At 38.0% G+C, this 14,607-nt stretch overlaps 1 protein-coding gene across 10 annotated transcripts; it reads right to left on the bottom strand.

Annotated features, from left to right (window-relative positions):
* Positions 846-14,605, bottom strand: LOC109225862 (1-(5-phosphoribosyl)-5-[(5-phosphoribosylamino)methylideneamino] imidazole-4-carboxamide isomerase, chloroplastic-like). 10 transcript variants are annotated; one of them, XM_019390664.1, is made up of 7 exons: positions 11,735-14,605; positions 6,719-6,926; positions 4,888-5,017; positions 2,747-2,848; positions 2,250-2,383; positions 1,653-1,701; positions 846-1,235 (listed from the first exon to the last, which is right to left on the bottom strand). In XM_019390664.1, the coding sequence occupies exons 4-7, from the start codon at positions 2,825-2,827 to the stop codon at positions 1,053-1,055; spliced, it is 447 nt and encodes a 148-aa protein (XP_019246209.1). In that variant the 5' UTR covers positions 2,828-2,848; positions 4,888-5,017; positions 6,719-6,926; positions 11,735-14,605; the 3' UTR covers positions 846-1,052. The 10 variants fall into 10 exon arrangements, with proteins under 10 accessions (XP_019246209.1, XP_019246208.1, XP_019246199.1 ...); XM_019390663.1 differs by lacking the exon at positions 4,888-5,017 and having other exon boundaries at positions 846-991; positions 1,121-1,235; XM_019390654.1 differs by lacking the exon at positions 4,888-5,017 and having other exon boundaries at positions 11,735-11,808; positions 11,883-14,605.

The raw sequence follows: 14,607 nt of genomic DNA, 5'->3' as shown, positions 1-14,607 counted from the left end.
TTAGGAGAAGTAAATCAATTATAGTTAATATTCTGCATTTTCTTCAAATAAAAGAAAATTCCTAATATGATTTTTTTTTTTTTTTTAAAGGCAAGCTCTAACAATCCTTCCATTTGATCAAAGACATTGGAGCCGAAGTAATTCAACTAACTCAAAAGGAGAAAAGCGTCAAGCATCCACAACTATAGCTCCAGAAGGCTCTAGTTCTATGAGTTTTTACCGAAGGTATTACCTATATTGAGTGAAAATAGTTGTCAACGCCTCTTAGCTAAGATCAGCTTGCTTAACTAGTAAGAAATTCCCGTAATTTGTCTCAGTAAACAATGGATTTTGGTCAATCTAATTCTAGAAATTGAAAAGTCAAGCCTCCACCAATTTGGGAGCTGGCACACCAAATCCATTCACAAACACATATGACACAGTACGATGCATTGAGACAGTCCAAAATGTTGATAGCCTAATCAAGAATAAGCTATACTAATTCCAACACAAAAAAGCAGACAACATCATGAACAAAAAGGTAGATTATTGCTGACATCATTATTATGACATGTGAATAACACCAAATTTGCTAGTCAAAATTGAGCAACTTTACCCTCCGCAAAAACTTTTGATCTAATATTATCCCAAAGTTAGGAAAGTCTCATTTTTACCCTTGACCTTTAAAGGACCTTCAAATTGACAATTTGATGGTGTTTCTAAATCATATTAAAAGGTGGAGGGATAAATTGGGATAAACCCTTTTTCGAAGAATATGGACACGTGGAGTCAACCCATTTCATTTCATGTTGGAGCTCCATAAATAGTAAGGGCAAATATGAGACGATTTGCTAACGATAAGGGTATGAATGAACCAAAAATGTAATAGTGGGCAAAATTGAGTAACTTCGTATAGCACGAGCAAATTTTGACCTTCATGACAATAGACATTATTGGGCAAAAAGAATTCAAGATCATAATTCATGTAGCATCCCCCTGACAATCTCATAATCTGAAAATTACATATAGTCTATAATCAGCACTAAATTGAAGTCTGAAAGTGCAATGAGAAATTAGGATGCCTTTGCCAACTGATACTGCTGTGAATGCCAAGCCACAACATCTTTGTATGATAAGTTACCTCCAAATATATTCAAAGCACTGCCTACTGTGACATCCACACGCCCCATCCCTGCAACATTGATCTTTTCCAGATCATCCATTATAGTAACACCTCCGGCATATGTTACAGGAATCTGATATGAACATGATGATAATTAGGTCACATAACATATTAAAGAAATTGTATGTTAGCAAACTGAACAGCTGTACAAAGGTAAAAGTGTGCAACGAAAGGTTCAATGATGTTTCATCATAGCCCATACATGCATTAGGATTGAGATTGCACACATCCTCTCAGGATATTTCTGCATGGGAGCTAAATGAGTATTATAACAACGTAACAGGTCTCTGCGCTTAAAGACAGATCATGATTCGTCAACCTTTCTATATAGTAAACGCAAATGAATGCAGGAAAAGAAGTGTTACTGCCATGTCTAGATGAGCACTGTCTAATGCAACCAATTTATACCGTCCCAAAAAATTGAATGAATTAAGAAAGGATAATGGGGAAAAAATGTACACATAGGTCAAGAATCATGTCAGGCACTTACAGGGGAGTACTTGCCGAGCAATGCCACAAGTTCCTCATCTATTCCCAGCCTGAGGTACAAAAGAAGCAGCACGTTTGCTTAATGAACAATGACACAAAAGCATGTCCAATTTAACTAATCCATTGTTCTTCATATTAACATCGCATTCTAGTGTGTTATATTTTGAGAATGCTGCAGAAGGAGATACATGTAACAAAATTCAAGATCTTCACTTTTTCTTTCCAGCGATACTCAACAGCCAACAATTATAGTGGATTACAACAGCATACTTTTCTTCAAGCAGAGACAAAACAAGACACTTAAAGGTTAGTAGTATGCTTATTCAGAATTGTTGCTAGGGTAAATGGTTTGCCTTCAAAAAATTACGGGAACAGTTGACATGGTTCTCTTTTCTCTTTCTTAAGCATATAGGTAATAGCTGAACCAAATTTGTTTGGGATTGAGGAGCTGTTCATTGATTTCTTAAGCATTTTTGGCATTCCGACAACTTGCGCAGTTTTTGGTCAAAATACCAAGCCATAGAACTTTTCATTATCACATCTATTTTAATTGTTGTAGCAACTCAACCAAGGGATAAGATATTGTGCTGGGACTGACTTTTTGCCTTCAACATCAACTCCATGAACCAGAAACTCATCAGCATACTGCGCAAGAAAATCCAAAAGCTTCTGATCGAGATGTACATCACTGAACTTCTGCCATCTGTCTGTAGCAATTACATATTCACCCTCCTGCATGCCATAATTTCAGGTCATCGGTGAGACTTATATATGATAGAAGAAAGGAAACATGAACTGAGTCAATTGCACAAATTTAATCAATGAATCCAGCGTAAGCCAGTCTCATTAACATTACCAATTTGGATTGCCTAGTTCAATAAGAAACATTCTGCAAGTAAATTAATTAGCTGTAACCCTTTAAGAATTCTTGTTTAATCCTACTCTGACATGGCCTGAAATTTTCTTTAGCCTTGCCAGGAAAAGAAGAATTCATATAAGATAGAACTAATTTCCTTAGGTTCCAGCAAAATAAGACGACTAATCTATTTAAAAGCAAAAAATAAGAGAGAGAAGAGAAGAGAGAACAAATTTTACCTTTTTCCGGCAACTAAGATCCAAAACAAGCCTTTGTTTTCCAACAACACGAGAGAGTTCCTTCAGTCTCTCAAGGTCCATTTGCCCATTGTTAAAAACATACTGCATTGTAGTCAAAAAGTATCTAAATAACAATATCTGTATAATATTATTTTCTTTGGCAAAAGAGCCTTCGATGCCCCATTCATCAAGAATCCAATCGAGTAAAAGAAAAGCAAACACAATTTGAGACTATTTTTATTATTCAATGTAGAGAAATAAACGAAGTATAACAACAATTTCTCTGCAAGACTTGGGGAAAAACCCCATCTAAGAACACAAGAAATTCAAAGGAAATCATAATCCCTATGCAGTGTTATTAAAAGCGCTCGCTTCTCGCTTTAAGCGATGAAGCGACGCGAGGCGCATGGTTAGCGCTTTTCTGCTAAAAAGGCGACTCACATTCAAAAAGCGTGCGCTTTTCTCGCTTAAGCGAGAAACGAGCCGGTAGAAAAAGCGAGAAAAAGCGTGCTTAAGCGAGTAGAAGGCATCAGCTAGGGTTTTTTTAAAACAATTTGGCAAATAAACCATCTTTTAACAAACAAACATACGCTCTTCAACGATTCTCCAGCGACGACCACTGCTGCTCCAACGACTTCTTCTCCAGATCTCGGTAAGTTTCTTCAACTTCTTCTTCTTCTTCTTCTTCTGTTCTTCTTCTTCTTCTTCTGTTCTTCTTTCAATTTTTTTCACTTTTTAAGCACTCATTTTTTTCCCTAAACGACTTCTTCTTCTTCTGTTATTAAAAGTGCTCTGTTTTATGCTGCTTTATGCTCTGTTTTCTGCAATTTATCAGTGAATTAATTGTTATTTTTTTTTTTGGTTGTTGATTGTAGTAAATTTAATTGAGGATTATTCACTATCTAGTTTTAGTATCTATTATTTGCTTCTTGATTCAAGAATTGAAACATTTGCTTAATATGTTATTTTTAATGAGTTCTTAGCCATTAATCTATGCCTATTTATTTTTTTTATTTATGTGTTAAATTGCGCTTCACACCAAAAAAGCGCGCGCTTCGCTTCGCGCTTCTGTGAAGCGAGGCCTTGTCGCTTTTTTGCGCTTAACGCTTTCCAAAACAGTGTCCCTATGCCAATGTTATACAATTCATCTTCAAAGCTTTTTCCTTTCCCTGAATTTATCTATTGATTCTAGCACTTATTAATGCTGCAGATTTCAAGATTTTATTCTGATTGGGGACATTAAGGCGCTTTTGTTGGGTCTTTTGGCATTTAATACAGTTCTCTATAGCAAGTGTTGCTCACACAGACTGGTCCTTGGTTAAATTCCAAATTATTTTCTGGTCAACAGGTTGTGTTTTGTCGATCAACCTTTTTATTTATTTATAAGTTGGCAATTAACTTCTATAAGAGAACTGCTATCATCCTTCAGTATCAAGAACAAAAGGTTTAACACAAAATGCTATGTAAGGCCCTCTCCTCACTCTCGCTAGCCTCTACCCCAGCTTCTTGTAATTTCTCTCTTTTAATTCCGCAACTGATGCTGTTTCAACAGCATTTCTGCAACCCAACCACCTTCAAACAGTAATCTGTTATTACTTTCATCGTTTGCTTCCAGATCAACCACATGTTTGCTTTAGCTCTTCCATCTCATACTAGTTTGCTTCCAGCCAATCCAAATGTTTATCATAGTTAAACCAATCCTAAATTTAACCTTTTAGAGCTGGAAAAAATGGTTCCACCAGAATTTTATTCGATCTATTAGAAAAGTGCAGATGCACATGCTGATTCAGATTAAGACGGACAATGACTCCTCCATGCCCAGCCCCATCCAACCAACAGACATGGGGAGAAGTGTGGACTGTTTAGTGAATACATACTAATATGAAAAGATCAATTCAAGGATTAGAATAGGCCTTCATCTGCTTCCATTCCCATGAAATGTGCAATATTAGTCTATTAGAAAGAAATCATATTCAAGGTGGTAGGCATTTCAATTTCTTTATTAGATGCAAATTTGTACAAGTATTTTAATGATCGGTAAGCTCAAGAGATAAATGACAGTTGTAGATCCTACGAAAATGTAACATGAAAGAATGGCTCAAAGGATTGCTGCTTAAAAGAAATTACTATTGAAAACATACTGATGTGACAATGGCATGGCTGGCTCCTTCTTCAATGTAACTTAATGAATTTTCTGATATGATTTTACCTCCAACTTGCAACCCACCTAGATTTTTTTTTATCCTCAAAGGAGTTCACCAGGGGAAAAATCTGTGAGATGAAATATCGTATCAACCCTATTCTAAGATGCTCACTGATTCCAGTAACAGAAATCGAAGCAAAGAGTTTCTTGGTAAAGTTGTAATCGAGGGGGTCAACAGCTTAAATTTCAAACGCAGACAGATAAATGTATCAGTAACCAAGTAATAATGAGGATTCGTGCTGCACATTCCAACTACTTCGGTATAGAGTTTAATTGAGTCAATTGGTGCCTAAACACACAATTTAGATAAGCTTGGTCTTCCAGGAAAATGGCATGATAGATAAAAATGTAACATGGAATTGAAAGAGCACAGCCGAGAGTGGAGGAGTCTGCGCTATATGAAAGTACCAAAAAAGGTGCAAGGCAAGCTGTAAATAAAGATTGTGAGACCAGAAAATGCAAGGACCACACATATGGACAATATTAGAAATAATCAGATCAGACAAAATGCAGAGTAGCACAAAGGACAAAATGAGAGAAGGTGCTCTGAAATGGTATGTCCAGTCTTAAATCAACCTTCATATGCATCTGCCAGTTGGTGCGGCAATATGATTGTTAAAGATGATAAAAGCTAATAGAATAGACCTACATGAAACATAGTCATCTCAAAATACCTACATTCTCCTAAAATCAATGAGAATTTAGCTAAAAACATAATATTGCGGAAGTAGAAGATCCATATGAGCTGTAACTAGTTGGGTTAAGGCTTAGTTGTTGACTTTTATTACACTTAAATTAGATGCGGTGTTTGTTAGGATTCTTCTTATTCTGGTAAGAGATGCATATGTTCAAATAGGGATAAGAGTGAGATTTAGCAAATTTTAGAGAACCAACAATTTGTCTTCTATTACTGAGCATTGGAATGAAATAAATCTACATATAGTGGAAATGATACAGCGGACCCTAACTTACTGCTTGTTGTTAGTGCTTTTTTTCATTTCTCCTTGAGCCGAGGGTCTATCGAAAACAGCCTCTCTACCTTCTCAAAGTAGGGGTAAAGCTGCGTACACACTACCTTCCCAGATCCCACTTGTGAGCAAAGGCGGGTCTAGGATTTTTAGTCATGGGTGCATTACCAAAAAAAGGAGGAAAAAATGTATTAAGTGGGAATTGATCTCTATTCCTCTTGGTAAATAATTCAACCTTCAACCAAGTACCATTCAACCTTTTTGGAGCATGGGTGCCAATAGTTAATATTATACCAACTTTAGAAAATACGTACATAAAATATCTAATTTTGCGAAGAGACCATGGGTTCACGTGCCCATAGTCTCCCTTATAAATCCGCCCCTGCTTGTGAGATTACACTGGTTTTTGTTTTTTGGTTGTTGTTGTTGTAATAGCAGATGTGCATGATTGTGATACTCAGATATAGCATCTGCGGCTACTGTGAAGTTTGACAGAAGTTTTCTAATAATACTTATAACAGTCTATAACAGCATCAAATCACATTCTCCTTTTTAGAAACCTCAAAAAGTAAACTCTTAAAGATGGTGCGAGTAGTATGCTTCAGTGTAATTTGATTGCTTTCATTTTGAGAAGCTTGTAAATCTCACCCAAAAAAAAAAAGAGAAGCTTGTAATCTCTATAACATCAAAAACTAGAATAAACAGAGAAATACATTGTTATGACGCAGAGGTCAGACAAGAAATATTGGAACAAAAATGACAATTACTGTTAAAGGAGCAAGAAAAAAGAACACTAATTACCAGGGTAAGCATGCAATGCCTCAATTGCAGCTGATATGCTCAAAGGATCTACTCCAAGCATAATAACATGACCACCTAAAAGTCCATCATCTCTGTAAAGCTTCGCATATTCTGCAGCTGATTTATCAGATTCAAAGTTAGTGACCAGACTCGTATTTCCCTCCTTAGAATCTCGTAGAGTGGATCCAACAATTTGTTAAACTTTTCCCTGAAACACAACTTAATTTTTGTAAGTATTCAGTAGATTGAATAATGTGAACTTAGTAACACAAATTCTGAATCAAGTGCAACTCTGGCCTTGTCAAGTAATCATCACAAAGTCGAGTTATTAGCCTAAATAACTACCAATATCTTTTGCACTATTTTTTTAAAAAAAATTCTTTTATTTTCTTTTATCCTTTTTTTTTTTTGACAAGGTACGTAATTTTATTAAAGAAAGTATCAAGATGGTACAGCAAAATAGGTATAGCATTAGTACAATCATCTAAATGAATCTAAAAAGTCTAAAACATCTGAGAAATCTTCTACTGCCCTCTCCTTACGCCAGTAAAACAAATTCTCTACGCATTTATACTTCACAACTGCTATCTATTTCGTTTCTCAATCAAAACACCCCCTATTTCTTTCCAACCATATAATCCATAAGATGCATCGGAGGTGTTCTCCGAATTTTGTTAACTCTGCACATTTCTTGGCATCACCAGCTGCACTACAGTAAATCAGAAAGTGATTGCTGATTCTACTTTCTTCTCACACAGATAACACCTCTGCTGCAAATTATAAATCCCTCCTCCGGAGCAAATCTTGAGTTAGACAGGCATTTATTGCAGCAATCCGGAAAAATAATGATACTTCTGATGGTGCTTTCGTTTTCCATATCATAGGCAATGCCTTCATCCAATTATTCAAATTTTCGCGAAACACGTTACAGCAGCTACTACTACTACAACAATAACAACATACCCAGTATAATCCCACATAGTGGGGTCCGGGGATGGTAGTGTATACGCAGACCTTACCTCTACCTTGTGGAGATAGCGAGGTTTTTTCCAATAGACCCTCGGCTCACGGAAGCATAAGCATCACATTAACGAATTAATGAAAAGAAAAACAAGAAGGGACAACACCGAGAAGCCATGTAAAAGCAGCATAAATAACAACAAGATAGTAAGATAACCGAAATACAAGAAACGACAGGTAGATACAGAAACCTAATACCAACAAAATACTAGAGCACGTACTAATACTACCGGTATGAACAATCTAGACTACCTAACCTACTACCCTAATCCTCGACTTCTACACCTTCCTATCAAGGTCATGTGCTCGGTGAGTTGTAGTTGCGCCATGTCTTGCCTAATCACCTCTCCCCAATTCCTCTTCGACCTACCTCTACCTCTCCTTAGGCTCTCCAACGTCAACTCCTCACGCCTCCTTAGCAGAGCGTCTGTGCTTCTCCTCCTCACATGTCCAAACCATCTAAGCCTCGCTTCCCGCATCTTGTCCTTAATAGGGGCCACACCCACCTTGTCCCAAATAACTTTATTCCTAATCCTATCTAACCTGGTGTGCCCGCACATCCATCTCAACATTCTCATTTGTTACCTTCATCTTCAGGATATGAGAGCTCTTGGCTAGCCGACACTCAGCCCCATACAACATAGTCGATCTGACCACCGCTATATAAAACATATCTTTAAGTTTTGCTGGCACTTTCTTGTCACACATAACTCCGGAAGCAAGTTCCGTTTCATCCATCCCGCCCCAATACGATGTGTTACATCTTCGTCAATCTCTCCACCCCCCTGTATAATAGACCCAAGGTACTTAAAGCTACCTCTCCTAGGGATGACTTATGAATCCAGCCTCACCTCCCCTTCCACTCCCTGAGTTGCACTACTGAACTTACACTCCAAGTATTCTGTCTTGGTCCTGCTCAACTTGAAAACTTTGGACTCCAGGGTTTGCCTCCACACCTCTAACCTCGGGTTAACACCGACTCATGTCTCGTCAGCAAATAACATGCACCATGGCACCTCCCCTTGGATGTGGCACGTCAGTACGTCCATCGCCAGGGGAAACAAAAAAGGGCCGAGTGTCGGCCCCTGGTGCAACCCCATCATGACCGGGAAATGGCTTGAGTCCCATCCCACTGTCCTCACCCAAGTCTTCGCTCCATCATACATGTCTTTAATCGCTCTAATGTAGGCCACAGGTACACCTTTAGCCCCCAAATACCTCCACAAAACCTCCCTCAGGTACACTATTCTATCAATCTCCTAACAAGGTGAATGGCTTCCGTAGTCGAATGCCCCGGCATAAAACCCGAACTGGTTCTTGAAAATCAACACACTCCTCCTCGCCCTTAACTCAACCACCCTCTCCCAAACTCTCATAGTATGACTAAGCAACTTAATACCCCGATAGTTGTTGCAGATTTGGATATAACCCTTGTTCTTGTATAAAGGAACCATCGTGCTCTACCTCCACTCTTGGGGCATCTTTTTCGTCCTAAAAATGACATTAAATAACCTAGTGAGCCACTCTAAGCCCGCCCTGCCCACACTCTTCCAAAACTCCACCAAGATTTCATCTGGCCCGGTCGCTTTGCCGCTTTGCCCCTACTCATCTTACGCATAGCCCCCACGACCTTAACTCTAATTCGCCTACATACCTAAGGTAAGAACGACTCTCGGAGGATTCCAAATCACCCAAAACAATATTTCTGTCCTCCTCGTTCAAGAGACTATGGAAGTAAGTCTTCCATTTCCGACGGATATGCACCTCATCCAGCAAAACTATACCTTCTTCGTCCTTGATGCACTTCACTTGGTCCAAGTCACGGATTTTTCGTTCTATCACCTTGGCTAGCCTGAACAGCCTCTTATCCTCGCCTTTACCCTCAAGTTCTTCATTTAAACGACCAAATGCTGTAGTCTTCGCTGCCGTAACTGCTAACTTCGCTTCCTTCTTAGCCAACTTGTACCACTCCCTATTCGACTTGTTCTCCTCCTCGTCTATGCTTTCTACTAGCTTCAGATACGCCGCTTTCTTGGTTTCCACCTTTTCTTGGTCCTCTCAATTCCACCACCAGCCTCCTTTGTGACCACTAGAGTAGCCCTTCAAGACCCCTAATACCTCTCTAGCAACTTCCTTGATGCATTGCGCGGTCGTGGTCCACAGAACGCTCGTGTCTCCACTACTCCTCCAAGCCCCCATAGTCAGCATCTTAACCCCCAACTCCTGCGCTTTGTCTCCAGTGAAGGCACCTCACTTGATCCTAGGTTGGCCTAACAACGCCCTCTTCCTCTTCTTCCACTTGATCTCAAGGTCCATGACCAGGAGCTTATGAAGGGTCGTGAGGTTCTCACTAGAGATGGCCTTGCAATCCGTGCAAAGACCTTTATCGAACTTACTGCAAAGTAGATAATCAATCTGGTCCTGGCCACCAAGCTCTGCAAGGTGACCAAGCGTTCCACCTTCTTCGAAAAACTCAAGTTTGCTATCACCAAATCAAGCGCTCTAGCAAAATCCAGCAGTGAAGTTCCTCCTCCGTTTCTATCTCCAAACGGCACATCATCATAACCCTCAGACTTCGTTCCAATGTGGTCGTTGAAATCTCCTTCAATAAAAAGATTCTCTGTGCGCGGTATACCATGCACCATCTCATCCAAATCCTCCTAGAAACGCCTTTGGACTTCCTCATCCAAGCTACTTGGGAGCGTACGCATGGATTATGTTCAAAGTAAATCCACCCACTAGCTTAATAGTCATCAGTCTGTCGTTCACTCTCCTAACCTCCACCATTAGTTCCCGGCTATGCTGCTCGGATCTCCGAAAATGTCGTTGAGTGTGTGTCGGATCCTCCAAAAGTAGTGCATTTTTGAAGTATCCGACACGGGTGCATCAATATATTTGGAGAGTCGCCGCAACATAAGTTCCCGGAGGTCCTTATCAGCTAAAATACCTACCTCGTTCCTGCCTCCCACACTCCCAGAATACCATAGTTTAAACCCGTCCACATCCCGCGCCTTAGCTCCTATCCATCTAGTCTCCTGGACACAAGCTATATTAATCTTCCTCTTTTGGAGAATCTTCGCTAACTCTATAGACCTTTCCAGTTAAAGTTCCTATGTTCCAAGACCTAACTCTCAGCCTGGTGCCTCCCTTAGCCCTCTTACCCCCTTGCCCCCCGCACCCCATCCCCCGCGGTGGCTCCCCCGAGGACAAGACCTCGCCCTATCATCGTTCACCAAAGCCACTATAATCTAAGGGACACTACGCAAGCACTACCCCCAAACAAGCGACGGATTAAAAATAAAAGAAATTGCTGAAATATAATCTACAACTAAAAGTCACTAAAACAGGCGGCGAATTAAAATACAAGAAAAAAAAGAAAGAAATATAATCTACAACTAACTGTCACAAGAAACAGGCAGAGGCAGAACTAATACAGAGTAAACTAGAAATAGTGATATACGCGAAAGCACAAACAAACAAAGATTCAAGATAAAAGTATAAACGGGTAAGCAATGCTCTTGCTAATGCAATGTTACAGCAGCTACTAACGGTAAAATTCCTTTTATTATTTGCCAGCCACACCTGTGTATCTTTCTTTCTACTGTCCAGCTTGAAGGGTTCTAAAATAACCAACAGTTGTTCTCATCTAAACCAGAATACCAGACTATTTTAAGTCTTCCTACATTATGACAATTTATGTCGCACAGATTTCAGTCATTCTATCATTGCTAGCACTTGAAACCAGTAGAAATAACTTAAATAGTGTAACAAAAAGACTACCAAACCCCTGCATTGCACTCATCTAACATAATAAACCCCAAGAAAAATAGACTAACTATCCCTCAACTGGTTTCACAACTCAATTTAGGGAAGAGAAGGAGACAAACAGGTATTAGGCCTTTCCAAGTTGAAACTTAACCTTTAAAAGATATACATAGCTCAAACTAGGGATACCAAAATGTAAAAGGTAAACCATAAAAAAGGAAACCACTACACCTTGTGTATGTCAATGCAAGGGCGAAACTTAACCCCACATCGTATGGTCAGTCTCTGAAATCCTGTATGAGAACCTGCATAGTTCGAAACAATAGAATATACATCACTTCACCTGATACAGCAAATGATGCTTTTAAATAAGACATACTATCAGGAGGCAAAGTCAAAGCGGGGGAGCAATCTTGCATTCTGCTAAGAGCACAATATGCAGAGTTGACATTTCTCCCCATTAATAAATTGCTGAGATATGATGCGGTTGGAGTTGCTTGAAGGCTCTGCATTCTCGAATTTAGCTTTCAACCGAGTGCCTATCCAATATACATTTTTCAGCTAGTTTGCTTATTTAGAGTAGCGTGGATATAGACACGAGAATTGTTACAGACACAAAAAGTTTGAAAATTAATGGTATAAGACATAGGTTGGACACAACATTATCTTTAACAGGCAGAATAAATCACCCTAAATACCCTTATAATATTAATTTTACAGAATCTTGGATATGTCCTTATATATCAAAATCAAGAACCTAAGCTCCTATATAATGAAAATCCTAGAACAAATATTAACCATTACAACAACAACTAAGCCCCAATCCCTAATAGATTGGGGTTGGCTATACGAATCCGCACCGGATCATCCTACTCCATATAAACTCATCTCAAGTTAGGGTCGGCTATATGAATCCTCACTGATCATCTCACTCCATATAAACTCATCTTAAGTTGGGGTCCATTATATGAATCCTAGCATCTCACTCCATAAAAACTCATCTCAGGCTAATATTATACAAATAAAAATAATGATAAAAAAAAAAAATGAAAGTACTAGAAATTCTTTATATTTTCTAATGACGTATAAATCTTAACCACTAATTTGGAAAAAGTTATAAATGTGTTCCAAATATATTAACCATTAATCAAAAAGAGAAAGAACGAGCCCAACGTTTCAAATACTTTGTATACGATTTCCATTAGATAGGGGGTCGAAGTATTTGATATTAAAACAAACAGAGTGCACCCCTGACCAAATAAATCAATATAAATTGAGTGAAAAAATTACAAGGAAAATTGAAATTAAAAGAAAAAAATATCTATACTAGAGTTAATGGAATTATAAAAAAGAGATCAAACATAACTTACAAATAAAAAATGCAAATATACCATTATTAGGATTTGAAAGGTTTAATCGCACCTTCCTACTTTAAAGGTTTAATCACACCTGAAGTTTTCAAAGGATTTGAAACTTTCTTACAACATATTACACCCATTGCTTTTCTGACCACTTTAACATTTGAAAGAAAACATGGCAAATATATTAGGAATAAATAAATCTAACAAGAAATCTGATCAAAATTTTCAAACATGTGCCAACAGAAATATTTATTCCCTTTTTAAAATTCCAAAAAAGTTAATATATATAAATCATAATTCTTTAATTTCAATTTTCCGTTTGATTACTTTACTTCAATTTATTTTAATCAACTTATATATGGATACAATTTCAATATTTTAAAACCTAACACTTAATTCTTATATAATAGAAATCCTATAGCCGATATGTTTGTGTAGTATTTCCATTACACATTGGGTTTGTTAGAAAAGTGCCTTGAATTTTCTTTATTCAAAATTTGGCAAGTTGTTTAATGGCAAGTTGTACTAAGTTAACTTGCAACTTGTTTATGTCGAGAGCAAGCTCCTTTGCTGGAAGTTCGAGGGGAGGTAGAGAAAGCCACCATACCACCGAATTCCTAGTAGATGCATTTACTGCAAGCCAAGAGAAAGGTTCTATGCTGCTATAATAAAAATGGAAGGTGGAGTGCTGATCCAAGGATGGGTAGATTCACAACTCAGAAGTTCCTAAAAAAATCATACATAGGGAGAACAATTAGGAGAACTCAAAATAAAATAACAGAAGTTGCCATGAAGTTGGGGAACTTCAAGTACTATGAGAATGAGTTGATCCACGGGAATAGAAATTCAAGCGCAGGTGGAGATTTGTTAGAAAAGTCAAACTTGGCAAGTTCTTGGTGGTAACTTGTGTGCAAGTTATACTAAGTTGGCTTGCAACTTGTTTATGACTTGAATAGTTTTATTTAGAAACCTCTTATGATTTAAGAAAGAGGAAGAAAACTTCAAACTGATAACCTTCAGTGAGGTTAGCAATGAGTCACGCAGGAGGAAGAAAAGTTCGAATTAGTAACCTTCAGTGATGTATGTGATGACATAGCATGAGGTTATCAAATGATATGTTGCAGACATGGTCAGTAGATACTGTTGATTAAACAAGACAACAAAATAAGATAGTAACGACAATAGAGAAATAGTGACACTGAGATTTAGCGTGATTCAGCCATTTATGCTTATATCCACAAATAAGGAGGAGAAATTCCACTATTATACAAGTGTGTATAGAGAGAATACAAATTAGAGACTCCACTTTAGTTTGACAAGGAAATGCCAAGAAAATATCTTGCAAATCCAGTACAAGGAAATTACACATAAGTGTATCCCAACATTTCTCTAATATTTTCTTTCAATTCTACCGTTCTACTTCACAATTCTATCTACTACCTATAATTATAAATAGAACACTCTACCTCTTTGTTATTCCTATAAAGAACTGCATCTCGTTGATCTCGATAATTCAAAATGAAAGAGCAGCGCCCTTTATATAAAAGATGAAATCTCATTGGCTTATGTCTCGCTAATGTCACTGGAGGTTACTAATTCAAAGTTTTCTTCCTCCTACTTGATTCCACGTTGACATCATCTTATCAATTTGAACTTTTTCTCATGCTTGGGTCACCTCTTACATCATAAGAAGTTGTCAATTTCAAACTTTCAAGTCATAAACAAGTTACAATCCAACTTGGT

This window comes from Nicotiana attenuata, chromosome 5 (genome assembly GCF_001879085.1).
Source record: "Nicotiana attenuata strain UT chromosome 5, NIATTr2, whole genome shotgun sequence".
NCBI lineage: Eukaryota > Viridiplantae > Streptophyta > Magnoliopsida > Solanales > Solanaceae > Nicotiana > Nicotiana attenuata.
The sequence above is the reverse complement of the archived record's forward strand: the minus strand, read 5'-3'. Positions and strand labels throughout refer to the sequence as shown.

Bases quoted from the DNA above. Each gene is read 5' to 3' on its own strand.
- LOC109225862 (XM_019390654.1), bottom strand. The intron at 2,384-2,746 runs GTAAAATTTGTT...TATGGCATGCAG, and splicing joins ATCTTAGTTGCCGGAAAAAG to GAGGGTGAATATGTAATTGC. The intron at 1,236-1,652 runs GTAAGTGCCTGA...TGTTCATATCAG, and splicing joins TGCTCGGCAAGTACTCCCCT to ATTCCTGTAACATATGCCGG.